At 32.6% G+C, this 14723-nt stretch overlaps 1 protein-coding gene across 3 annotated transcripts in view; it reads right to left on the bottom strand.

Moving 5' to 3' along the window:
* LOC149769880 (serine/threonine kinase-like domain-containing protein STKLD1) overlaps positions 1-14723 on the bottom strand; it is an 81053-nt gene that overhangs the window by 36488 nt on the left and 29842 nt on the right. For all 3 annotated transcript variants that reach the window (XR_016419030.1, XM_089949697.1, XM_089949698.1), the window contains exons 9-13: positions 10099-10172; positions 9542-9651; positions 7659-7898; positions 4851-4912; positions 1641-1707 (exon numbers count right to left, since the gene is read on the bottom strand). Coding sequence is in view for 2 of the 3 variants with exons in the window: in XM_089949697.1 (XP_089805823.1) it covers positions 1641-1707; positions 4851-4912; positions 7659-7898; positions 9542-9651; positions 10099-10172 (553 nt within the window). In the remaining variant the exon portion in view is untranslated. The remainder of the gene's footprint in view (positions 1-1640; positions 1708-4850; positions 4913-7658; positions 7899-9541; positions 9652-10098; positions 10173-14723) is intronic.

Below are 14723 nucleotides of genomic sequence, written 5' to 3' on the forward strand. Positions count from 1 at the left end.
TGGCCAATTCCTTTTTAAAAATGTACCCAGATTAAATAGTTTGCTGAAATTTCAAAGGAAACAGATTACCTTTGAAGCACTGACTGTTATGAAAATGTACTCAGCAAATGGAAAAAGTACCAGTCTCAATCATGCAATACAATTATTTGATGTTGCCGCCACAATAAGAAATGAGCATTCGTTTGGGTCTCTAAAGCTGTCCTTTAGCGGTGACTTCAATAGCACATGCACCCTTTATCAAAGAAAGCCAACTACAATCTTTCAATAACAGCAAAGAACTTTTCTTCAAAGGAAGTCAGTACCAAACTTAAATAAATGTAATGGAATCTGATCGATGTTTGCATTGTTCAACGTGACTGGAACACGTTAACTGTGCTGTGAAAGTTTCCTTTTTGTAGAGAAAAAGTAACGGCGGCTTAAAACGCAAACTAACTTTTACCGACTTGGAACGTACTTTAAAGTAAATGTGCTTCATCATTCGTTACATGATTGTGCTATGTTTTACCACTGAATTCAGACCAATATGACCTGTTACAAAATTAATGAATATTTTAAAGCTGTGTGTGCATATTTTCGATGGAATCACTTGTATTGTGGATTCAATGTATATGATGAGGTTCGCAGGTGAGTACACTGTGTTGATACTCTATTCATGCTATACATTAGACATTTATCTATAAACAGGATTCACATATATGTACTAATTCATGGTTCTCTAAATAAAGTAAACTGTTATATTATGTCTTCTCTGTTTTCACTACAGGTGTATTTCTCATTTAATATGCATCTATTCAAAATGGTAACTGTGACGACGAAGCACATATTTTACCGCCCGCATTTATTACCCACACACACACCCACAATTATTTTTTTTAGGGGGGATACATTTTCTTCAGCTAACTTACTTGGTTGCATATAACACGGTTTGGTATATAATGTGGTCAGGTTTTATGGCTCCCAACTACCGTGTTATAGCGGGGTGACACTATATCTAAAATATAAAGGATTCTTCTGCTTATGTTGTTTTGGTAGCAAATTTGTTAAATACAGTAATTCATGTAATATGGAAAGCCTTTTGGTAGCAAATTCAATATTTCACTTATTTACTGCCTGAAATTTTTATGCTTAATTATTAATTATAATTTAAAAACAGTGTTAAGAAAAACAACCTAGTTTAAACAGAACATACAGTCAAAATCTGCCCTAATGGTTAACCGGTATCAATGATCTATTACGAGTCCCACATAAATTTTCTTTATAAAAGTCATGTATTCAGTGGTCATCTGCTTTTCACAGACAATGGCCACATGCATCCAGATTTAAAACTGGTTTCTTATTATTTGCTGCAATCACTTCAGAACACTGACCATGCAAATTTAGCTATTGTATTTCCAAGAAATGCATTGTTGCAGTAAAGATATGCTATGTGAATTGATGCATGAACATAGTCATTATCTCATTTCTCCTTATATGCACTGTATAGTGAAATGTAGCACTCTATGTGCACTCACTGTACAGTGAAAGGTAACACTCTATATGCACACGATGTACAGTGAAATGCAGCACTCTATATGCACTGTACAGTGAAATATAGCAAAACATGTACAAATTAGTCATATACAGTCAACATCAGTCCTTACTGTTTGAGGCCATTGCCATTAAAAGAGTTGCTGCTATCTGTTGTACTTCAATACTTTGTCTGTGTGTCTGTAAAGAAGAAAGAAAACTGTGCTTAAAACAATGTACGAATCCGCAGAATAAGTATATTATGCTCCCATTGTATCAATAAATGATGTTAAAATTATGGAGTTAATATATTCACCACAACTGTGAACATCAACTTAGAATTAAGTGTATGTTGTTTGTTTTGGATTTTTAATGTAGCTTTAAAAAAAATTCAGTCATATTGCTATGATGTCTGCAGTGCAGCTGTTTATAGTGATGTCTAGCACTGGGGCAACATGCCACAGACATGTAGCATCGTGTCCCACCCAGTCAAATTATCCTGACACAAGGCCAACCAGTCCTAACACTAACCTCTTAATACTGAATGCCTAGTGAGGCAGCTGTTAGTACCATTTTCATAAGTCTTTGGTATGACTTGGCTGGGGTTTCAAACCTGAGACCTTCTGCATCTGAGGCAGACACTCTAACCACTAAGCCAATGGAGCAGGTTAGAATTAAGTAACATAGGCTTGAAATAAACTTGGGACTCTACTTAATGTTGCTTCAGGAGAAATGGAGCTGATTTTCAAACTATCAAATGCTGTGTTATTCAAGCATTTAAGCTGGCAGGGTGGTGTCTTAATTCTATGATGTTATCAATCTCAACATCCCACACCACACCACAAAGATGTAATGGACATGGTTGACAATGTTATTAAATCCAATAACAAAACATGCATCAATGTACCTCATAAAAATCCAACATTTACAAGAATATTTTTATATTTGCTGCAGAACTAGTTTTGTTAGGAAAAAGATTAATTATTTACAATAACAACACATAAGATCCATGACTGGTTTCACTTTATTGCCTCTTCAGACCACAGAAGTAAGATTTATCCAGCTGTTTCAGAATACATGTACATGTGATTTTCTGAGGGAAAAAATGTTACAAACCATAAGATAGCACAAATATAATGCAACATATCTGCACTGGCAACTATCAAAAGTAACTGGTACACTTCCTGCCAATAATTAACTTAGTTTGCCCCTACCCTTGGATCTATTATTATAAAAATAGGAAACCTATTAGTCACAAAAACATTAAAGATATCTCATTTTTTGGCACAACATTTGATCAGTATTTTTCATACTTTTTAAGTCTTCTGTGAAGTTGGATTGTTAATTTCTATTCAAAATTTAAAAGAGCTAAGAATTCACTGCTTTCTATTGATTTTGACACCATATTTAAGGGAACCAACAAATGGAGAGTTCTCCTTATACGATACATAGTTTCCATGCGACAAAAATATGCAGTGAAAATGAAATATATGCAATGCTTGTTTGCAGGAAGCTCAATTAATAATGTGAAAATGAAATAGGTCTGATTGTGTTAATTTATGTTTCTGTAAAAGTAATATCTATAAAAAATAATATCCAGCTCATATAGCTATGAAATTCCTATCTGTTGAATACTGAAAATATCGGTCTTGTATGGCTACAATAAAAAAATCTTTCAAACTCACTTCATGGAGTACTTTGATGTAGAACTAAGACAGAAAGATGTATAGCTGGAGTTGATTGTATCATGAAATTTTAATTACAAAATCTAAATGTATCCATATGATGCGTGTATACACAAAAAACAAAAAATTGCATGACAGCTCTTGATATATAGATCCCTCCAAATAAATGTAACCAATAAACATAATAAGTTAAAAGATAAAAATGCTGTTAAAATTTTGTAAAATGTATATTATATAGAAAGCAAAGGTAAGAAATATAAAATCCTTAACATATAGTGTACATTTTTCCTTTAATATAAACTGCATTAAAAAATATGGTCAAAGGTTGACTCTGGTGGTACAAAAACATACAGTTTCTTAACCAAATTCATTTAAGAAAAAAATTAATGGTAAAGTTTTAAGTCCAACAGAAGCAATAATTTGTTTAAATTTATTTCGAAAAAGAAAAAAAAATCAATGTGACCTAGGATTTATTAATATAATGTTGCAAACCAATTTAGTTTAAATCCATGAGGTCCTTCACAAGTTGTGAAAGGAAGTGAAATTTTCTATAGAATGGACATGACTGGACACAGCATGATTGGAGGCATAGTATTGTAACAAAATAGGCATATTTCACAGTGTCACAAAAATGGAAATAAAATAAGACTGTTCATAGAAAGACAGACTGATAATACTGTTTAATGTTCTTTGTTACATAATTAGCTACAACTGTCAGTTAGAACCAAAGGTTATAAAAGACAGTTATAGGGAAGCTAATTTGATCCATTTTGGATGGTAATCAAAGGAGAACTGCAGATTCTGACCAAATCATGCCATGTCAAATCCACTGGAAAGTATACAGACCCTGATCTGCCATCATATAATGCATGGCAGATCTAGCTCTATGGCTCTATATTGTTTATTCCACAGATTACACCTAACAAAATGCACAGACCATGATTTGTCAGCACATCATGCCATGGCTGATCTGGATCTATGTTGTTTCTTCCACAGATTACACCTAACAAACTGCAGAGACCTAGATTTGCCAGCACATCATGCCATGGCATATCTGGGTCTATGTTGTTTCTTCCACAGATTACACCTAACAAACTGGACAGACCTAGATTTGCCAGCATAATATGCCATGCAGATACATTATGCAGATATGTGGCTATAAAGTTTGCAGTTTGATGTGACTTAGAGTATATGCCGGGACAGATGGTACACTGCATTAAAAATCCAAATAAAATTTCTGGCCAAGCCTGACTTGGAATTTTAGGTTTATACACTTTACACACTCAAGAAATTTTGTCAAAGGGTAAATAATACTATCAAGTACTTGTTCCTCATGCAAAATGATTAAACAGCCATGTCACAGCATGGTTTCAATGCATGCAATGTTATTCATTTGCATAATGAAATAGATGATTCACATCAGGCAAAATATTTGCTCAGAAATGAGACTTAGAAATTGCTTAAATAAAATTGGCCTCATATTTTAAACTTCATTAAATTGGCAATTTCGTAAGAAAACAAGGCACACTTTAAAAAGAGGTTTAGAGTAAGACAAGTACTTTCCCAAGTCACTTGTCTATGGGACAGATATTTTCAAATATTAAAATGGGATTCTGCATTCAAATGCGATCGGAGGCTCAGTCTGAAACACAGCCTTACCTCCATGGCATCTGTTACTGCCAATATAACATCAGAGCCAAATAACACATCATCCGGTTCCGCTTAAATAAAAAATGATAAATTTACATTAAACAGTATTAAAAAGATGTCTATGATAAATCATGTTTCTCTAAGAATACATATCAAATCACAATATGATTAAGACTGACTTCCACAACTTAATCCTAAACTCCATATCTTCCAAATATTAATTTTTTTTTTGGTTTTCCTTGTCTTTATATGATAAATGACAAGTACTCTCCCATGATATTATTACAATTACCTCCCTTTATCAGTGAAAGTTGTCAATCATATACTGGATGCTCTGTAGTTTAAGCCAGAGTGAAATATTAGTGAGAATGCTCATATTGTAGAGAGGTGAGGGAGGGCTTAAGTGTAATATCAGTGGGTAAGCATATTCTCCAAAAAATGTAACTTATGAAAAACATTTCATTTCTCTGCTGAATGCATCACCTGATCATGATATGAGAATAGATAAAATGAAGAAGAAATATATAAGCATCCAACCCCTATACATGTCACCCTGAGATTACATTATGGTACAGGTCCTAAAATGATGGAATGAACTGCATTCCTAATGAGAGGAAGCACTGCCAAAGAATAACTATTGTCAAATGATTTCCATGAAGTCTTGGATAAAGAGAAATCATCTCCAACCATGGCTGTGAAGGTGGTTCTAAATTGCCATATGGCTCTCTCCCTGATTCTGCCAAAATACCAGGGACTAATATTCAGCCTGAATGGGGAGTCCTGAGCTGGTAAAACATATCCTTGAATGTGAACCACAGGAATTTATGGTAAGACCTGTGAATGGCAATGAGAAGACACATATCTTGCATGTCTAGCTTGACTATGACGCATCCCTTCAGAACAGTGCTGAGAATCAATCTTGATGTTTCCATTCTAAACAAAGGTGCTCAAATGAATCAGTAGAGAGAAGCTCAGATCCATGTCTGGACAAAACTTGCCAATGAACTAAGTAAATTCTGTAGTAAAATCTCACTGAGTTTGCATCGTGAACAAACACCACTCTTTTTGTTAAGGGAATATCTTTTTCTTGCTGCAGGACATTGGCTTTGTGTGAGTCTCTTGGTCATCTATAGGTGGCTTTTAACTATGGGCAGGGGTACTGAATGTAATGTAGGGGCTATCCATGATGATTATAAAACACATGTTGTCAGGAGCAGAGTCTCTTAGATTCTGTGGCAAACTGTTGGTGTCTGTATATTTCTTCAGGCACATATGCATTTTTATTATTATTATTATTATTATTATTATTATTATAGAGGCAAGGTGAAGGTGAAATCAGTGCAGCTTTAAAAATATGTAAGCTAATTTATTTTGTGTGCAGTGATTGCACCTCTTAAAAGTGAAGCAATAACTTCAGAATCATAATTCTGAAATCTTTTTATTTATGTAGTTTGTTTTGCCTTATTTCTTACACAGAAATAATGCTTGCATGCATTTATAATGTAGATTTTATTGATGACTGATCAGCAGAGGGTTAAACACTGGACTGAGAAACTATTAATTAGGCAGTTCACCTGAAATGCACATAAAATTGTAGAGGTAATACATGTATGGCTGGATTTTCATGGACATGTATCATATAGACAAAAATATAGGTAAGTAATGCCTGTTTTACTCTTTCTCCTACCTGTAAAGTTAGATAAAATATTTCTTTTGCTTCATTGCAGTACATCATCATATGAGCTACCATGAACCTCGTTACTGGGGAAAGCATTGTATTCTTCTCCAGATTAATGAATTTAATATGCATTATGATACAAAATTATTATTTACTTTCTCAAAATATGTTGTAAATATGGCAGCTTCCATATCTGATGCTGGAATGGCATCATCTGTTTAAATGGAACAGAGACTAACACCAGGATGCCACCTGTTAAATTTGGTTAAATTATGTTTAACAGTTTAGGAGAAGATAAAAGTGTTGACACATTATGGATAAAGGACCATACCATGCAGTCTCAGTGGACCTTATGGCCAGATAAAGTAAAACAAAGCATCAGTTTAAATGTACACCACAATGAAAACTGTAAAAGGACAGATGGTCTCATGCTTAAGGAAACTAAGAAAACTGTTTCATCAAAGTATTGTCTCAACTGTTAAAACATTATGAACATGTATGTGTGATTTGGATTTTTAATGTAGCTTTAATAATTTTTTGGTCATATTGCAATGATGTGTGAAGTGTGGCAGTATACAGTGATGTCTAGCACTGGGGCATCATGCTTGAGACATGTTGCATGATGACCCACCCAGTCACATTATCCTGACACCAGACCCACCAGTCCTAAAACTAACCTCTTAACGCTCAGCACCTAGCAAGGCAACTGTCAGTATCATTTTTATAAGTGTTTGGTATGATTTGGTTGGGGTTCGAACCCATGACCTCATGCATCAGAGGCTATAGTGGTCATTAAAACATTATGACATATTCCATAATACTGCAGACTCATTTACTTTTGTCAGTATAAATTTTTTTGTTGTGCAGAAAATGACACTGTATTTGGTACTGAAATGTAATAGTCTGTCGCGATAGCCTCAAAAAGAGAAAGGAGTCCTTTATTTTCTTAGTGGATTATTTATTTGATTATATGGTTTGTAGTAACCACAAAAATTCAACAAGCCAGACAATCCTTTATAATCCAAGAACACTGGTAACACATAAATAAATCTTGAAATCTTTATGTACTGTAACATTTTCTCTTTTTGTGAATATTTCTTTGGGGCATAATCAACAATGAATCAGCCTGAATTACTTACCATAATATATTAAGTTGTTCAAAACAGTGCATCCTGCAACCTGGATTTCCTTGCTGGTCAGGTTATTTTTCATTGCCATGGCAATGAGTCTCTTGCCCTTGGGGTAAATGTGTAATCCTTCCTCTTGTTTAGAGAGCTCTACAAGATAATCCAGAGCCTCCTGTACACAGGATTCAAAATCCACCATTGATGCCAGATATTCAACTACCTTCAAAATACCCTGGTCCCGTGGCATGGTAGCTGAAATATTACAAGAAAACAGGTTGCTTTAATCTCATAAAATAATTTATACTCTACCATATATACTTGCTTGTAAGTCATGTCCAACAGCAAACAATATAGAACCTGATGTCATTACATAGTGCACCTGTATATTGGGGTCTATGTTATTTATTGTACTATTTATTTATTATGTGATTGTAGATCTGTGTCTCTGAAGTTTGTAACTTGATATGACTATTAAGTGAGTATAGATGGTAAGATCTTCACTATCCAATATGACATTTCTTTCACTAATTATTATTATTTGTTACTATATCATCTTGATCAAAATAGTAACGTTCCCTTTACATTTAAACATTTTTATTCAGTCATCAAGGAAGCATTAGCTATTCTCTACTTTAAAACATTTAATTCCTGTTGACTATTATGAAATTTTTAGCATCTAGTAACTATAAAACTAATGACCTAAAATAATGGCATTCTGATCATATAACAACATTAAAAAATAACATTACTGCCACAAAAGTGACATGAGATATACAAAGATTAATTATGAAAATCTGAATTTTGTATCTTTTACAACCTGATTAAGTTGTATCTGTTAAGAGTTTAATTATTTCTAGTCTTCCAGCTATCAGATATTTAAAAAAAAAATGTATAATGAACAATTTACTCTTGAAAAATATAATAAAAATACAGTCCAACTTGTTTCTTTGATTTATAAAATGTAAAAGATCTGATTAATTGATTATTCTTAAATAAACTTTACTTTATTTTAGTTAAGGACATGAATATTAATGAATTCTCAGAAGTCAATTATAAGTAAACATGAATATCATCAAGTGAGGTGTAAATGATCTTGCTTGGAAAAAAGACTTGAGAGCAGTGAACATATCATTACAATATTATATATATATATATATATATATATATATATATATATATATATATATATATATATATATATATATAAGGTATATATATATATATATAAGGTTCTTCTTAATTCAGTTTGATTTTCACCTTTCATATGTGATTGGGTATCTTAGCTGAATTAAAAATATGCACATGTGATTTGGTGTCTTAGTTCAACTAAAAATATGGGAATGTGACTGGGAAACTTAGCTAAATAGGAATAAATAGATGCCTTCAGCAAATTACACACATCAGAAACAAATTTTATTATATATAATACCATAAAAATTTTGTATCACATTAATATCCATGACCAGATGATTAGTACCGTATGTACTCATTCATAAGTCAAACTGCAGACAGCACAGACCCAGATCTATTGTCACATAGAGCGCTTGCAGATCTGGGTCTATGAAGTTGTTTGTTAGAGATAATAAAGAAAACAAACAATGCAGACCCTGATCCACTGGTGTATTATGTGATGGCATTATGTTGCTTGCAGTTGGATTTGACTTACAAGTGAGTATATATGATTTGAGAAATTACTGCATTTTTTCCCTTTACTTTAAAGGAAAATAAACTTAAATTTGTATTTGTGACTAGAACGAATATACCAAGTTAATTCATATATATATAAATATATATATATATATATCTCACAAGAGTGAAAAATATGCAACATTGATTGGTCTCAATGTCCTTTCATTTATAAAAAAAATACTTTTTCACAAAATTACTGAACCTACGCATATGAGGGCCTTTTGTGGATGCCAGCTGGATTCTCTTTCTCTTTTCAAGCTGTGTATAGTCACTCAGCTCCACACAGGACTTGATGTATGGAACCCTCAACAAATCTCTGAGAAAAAAAATTATGGTAAGTAAAAGAGACCAATAAATAGAGCCAATAAAGTGCTTAAAGGTACAAAGTATAAGTAGCAGTGAATCCAACCTCATTAAAGTATTTCCTTACTCTTCCATTTGTTTCTACCCCTCTATTAATTTTAAAAATGAAAAACATCAATGATATAAAAATACACAGAAAACTTTCATTCATCAATTTACTGATTTGGACCTGTCACCAGGGGGTCTCTAATACTGTCATCTTGATGTCATATTCAGGTGTTATGGTAGCTAAACTGGTAGCATGTCAGACCCATAATTTAAATGACATGTCCAGCTTCTGTATCCTCGAATGATATAGCTAATAAAGTTTAGAAAGTGTCATTAAAAACATGCAAACTCTAATTACACTGCATGCCGTCATTTTCTTCTTTAAAGAAAAATTGCATACAAATATACATACTGTGCTGATGGTCGTGTGTCATGGTTCTTTTTCAACATTGACCTCAGTAAAGATATAATATCATCAGAGTAGTCCTGAAAAATATGAAGGAATCACAATTTTATGCATTTTCCTCATTTTATGAAGAACAGACAACATGTTTTAGCCCTGCATAAAAATATTATACTCAACTAGAATGCACCCTCAGTATTAAAAAAATATTATATGTTCTAGAAGTAACAGTATCAAGGACTGGCACAAAGAATGTCACATATCAGGGAACACAACATCATGTCTACCTTATGTTATTGTGTCTTCTTCATACTATTGTACCTCATGGAATTGTATCTCACCCTAACATGATAGTGTTTTATTTGATCTGACATAATAAATAATTTGTCTGTGTATGGAGGAGATATGAAGAAAAATAATTTGTCCATAGCATGTCACTTTCCACTTTACTACATACTCATTACTGCATATTCAATAATAAACAATATTTGCACGAGTCATTACACTTAAAATTAATCTAGTTTCAACATATTTCTAGATATAGTCATTAAATGTTTGATAATGATATGATTATCATGAAACAGTGTACTAATGAAAAAATATTTGAATATGTGTGTGTCATCAACTTGAGTGTAATGTCACAATGTGTATAACAATATTTGTTATGTAATGTAGATTTATTTGTTAATAGTCATAGTCATTTACAGACCTATTCCAAAAATCCATAAATTTGTTCGTGAGGTACTAACTGCATTCATTATCAAAATGAATGCTCAATCCAATAATCCAATAATCCTTACATTTACTTTTTGTCCTCTGTTCAATACTGATGGTATTTTTATATCTTGCATAATTAATTTTTTGCAGCAAAACTACTGATTGCAGCATGCAGATATAATTTAGTAACCTAACTCATATTTGACTTTAATGATGTGAGCATGTATAGTCTAGTGACCAAATTTGTATTTGACTCTATTGATGTCAGTATGTGGATATAGTCTAGTCACCAAATTTGTATTTGACTACTGATGTCAGTACATATATGTGGATACAGTCTAGTGACCTAACTCATATTTGACTCTATTGATGTGACTATGTCGATATAGTCTAGTGACCAAATTTATATTTGACTCTAATAATGTCAGCATGTGGATATAGTTTAGTGACCTAACTTGTATTTGACTCCATTGATGTCAGTATGTGGATATAGTCTAGTGACCAAATTTATATTTGACTCTACTGATGTCAGTATGTGGATATAGTCTAGTGACCTAATTTGTATTTGGTTCTATTGATGTCAGTATGTGGATGTAGTCTAGTGACCTAACTTGTATTTGGCTCTATTGATGTCAGTATGTGGATGTAGTCTAGTGACCTAATTTGTATTTGACTCTAATGATGTTAGCATACATAGTGTAGTGACCAAATTTGTATTTGACTCTATTGATGTCAGTATGTGGATAGAGTCTAGTGACCAAATTTGTATTTGACTCTATTGATGTCAGTATGTGGATATAGTCTAGTGACTTAATTTGTAATTGACTCTATTTATGTCAGTATGTCCATATAGTCTAGTGACCAAACTTGTATTTGACTCTATTTATGTGAATATGTGGATATAGTCTAGTGACCTAACTTGTAATTGACTCTACTGATGTCAGCATGTACTTATTATACCAAGTTCAGTGACACAATCTATGTTATGCTTGAACATAAATCTCAGCAAAATAAATGCAGTGTTTTCAGAGCTACACTAAAAGTTAATCAATGAGTTCAAATGTATATTAAATTAAGTTTTATTTTCTACATTATCTGAGAAATATATGGTATACATTACCTGAGAAATATAATTTATAGTGTATGTAATATTTGAAAAATTATTGTATTCACAAACTTCATAAAAAATAACTGGATAAAATTGGAATATATAATTCAGTCATATGTACATAACTAAAGAATCCAGCAAACAAGCTTTTAAAAAGAGCTAATTTATTTCTAATCTTATCAGCTAGAAATAAGTTAAATGTAAAACACTTTGCTCCATTTTGTAATGAACAAACTCCCACAGTTCTGTTAGTAGACTTGTTGACTTCCAATTCTTAACTCACACTGGCAAGTCAAACTATTCCTTAAGAGAAATTCTACTGAACCACTGACCATTCAAATGTGCAGCTTGTGTGTATCAAAATGAAAATGCTTACTGACCAATCAAATATCCAGCTGGTGTGTATCAAAATGAATTTTTTTTGTCGACCAAGCATAATTTTGTTTGTTCCTTCTTGTGACACAGTAAACACTGTAAGGTTAAATTGCTCAGAGGCAAATAAAATGTCCTGTCCTAGGATGCACCAAATTAGATAATATGGGCTGGTCCATCTGTGAAAATTGAAAATGCACCCTACTGGTCATGAACCAAATCAAAGGCATTAACAACTGAGACACTGGAATTCATGTATATATATAAGTTACAGCATTTGTATGGGAAAATACGAACAATTTTTTTTGTAGTAATAATGCACAACCTTGAGAGTGCAGTTTTAATCCTCCCAAAAATGAGTGCATAATTACAAATGCACTAACCTTTTTATTATATACTCATTTTGTTATTCTACCTATGGTTTAACTATAAAAAATATACTACAAGAAACAAAATAATTGAATTTATGATGTATTCCCCAAAAAATACACACCCATAGATTCATCGATAAACAACAACATTAATGAACACACAGCACTGCCCAGCAACCTTTGAACTTTGTTGACCACTTGACTTTAGTTTAAAAAAGAACTGTCATTTTGGTCTACTTAAAATTGAAATTTAGAGTCATACTATGAATGAATGCACATTGCAACAAGTTTTGCAGCTGGTCTGGAATGGATGGATTTTGGTTTTATTTTTGTGTTGATCCTACTCATTTCTTCTGGTTATGGACTGGATTTGTTGGCTGCATCAATTCTGCACAAAGTACATGTTATTTGAGCAGGGACAGATGCGTCTTGACTCAGCAGCATGTATTATTCTCTTCTGTCACTGAATATTTAATCATAATGTGGGAACAAATATTAACTCTTTCAATTTAAACTATCAGAAAGACACTATGGAATATCACTTTCATTTCATTTTGAGTGCAGTAAGAAGAATGTGATTTAAGTTGGAAATGTAATCAAAATTACAGTAGAATTTCATGGTGTATAATCAAGTTTTAGAATGTGAAATCAAGTTTTAGAACCCATGACATAGCTCATGTAATTTGGATTTGCAGAACAAAGAAATTACATTTTGTGGAAATTCAAGATGCAAAATTGAAAGTATATTTTTTGCCATTCATATTACCAGCATATTACTCCTAAGACATATTTATGTAGGGATCTCAGCAATGTTATGACCTGTATGGCATCTATCACTAGCCTAAACCCAAAATAATGTATCAAAAAAGTTAATGTGGAAAATTGGAAAGCAGCTTGTGTAAGACAGTCCACTCAGCCAGTGAAAATGAAAATTCTTTTTCACCTTGGCTTATTGACTCTACAGCCCTTACTTTTAGACCAAATCTGTCAGATGCATTTTTTTCTCTCAGATTTAGTACTTTGGCTTATTATATGCTCATTTCTTTTCTCTGTTAACTTTACATTATCAGAATCATTCAATATTTTACAATATTGCACACCTTCATATTGCACCCATGCGCAGGACATGTGTGCCCAATAATGTATTAGGAACTACTTTGTAAACAAATCATGTACATTCACATATTAGGTGCAATACATTTTGGTTGATTAAATTTGTTTCTGAATGAACTAAAGCAGATGTTTCGTGGACTGCAATACACCAAATGCTTTGCTACATTTTCCATGTTAACTTTTTGATACACTGTTTAAGATTTTGCAATAGACACCAGATTTCATAAAATTGCTTCGTACCTACAAATAACATGCAAGCTATAAAGGCATAAACTGTCTCCTTTAGCTGGTAATAAGAATGGCAAAAAAAAAATACTTACAGTTTTACATCCAGAATTTCCACAAAATGTACTTTCTTAGTTCTGCAAATCCAAATTACATGAGCCATGTCAGGAGTTCTCAAGCTTGATTACACATTTCGAAATTGTACTGTAATTTCGACTATATTCCAAGTGCAATTACATCTTCCTTACTGCATTCAAAATGAAATAAACATTACATCCAATAGCATCTTTTTGATAATTGCAATCAAAACACTTCATATTTTTACCACATTATGATTTCAAATAGTCAATGACAGAACAAACACTTGGAGATGTAAACACATTTCTCTCCTCGCTGCTTCAATCCGATGTATCCAGTCCAAAATCACGAACTTTCATAGAATCGAAATAAAATACCAAAATCTATTCATTCCAGATCAAATGGAAAAGTTGTTGCAATGTGCATTCATTCACAATTGGCTGCAAATTTCAATTTTAACTAGACATGCCATTTTCTTTTGAAAGTTACGTCGAGCTCGCGCCTAAGTTCAAATTTATCTGGGCGGAGTTATGTGCACATTAATAATGTTGTTGTTGTGTAATGATGAATCTGCACTTGTGTATTTAGTTTGGAATATGGCATACATTCATTTACGTTGTTTCTTGGAGTGTATTTTGTTTATATAATTA

The sequence above is a fragment of the Sinohyriopsis cumingii genome, unplaced genomic scaffold (genome assembly GCF_028554795.1).
Source record: "Sinohyriopsis cumingii isolate HCF-2022 unplaced genomic scaffold, ASM2855479v2 utg003091l, whole genome shotgun sequence".
Taxonomy (NCBI): Eukaryota; Metazoa; Mollusca; class Bivalvia; order Unionida; family Unionidae; genus Sinohyriopsis; species Sinohyriopsis cumingii.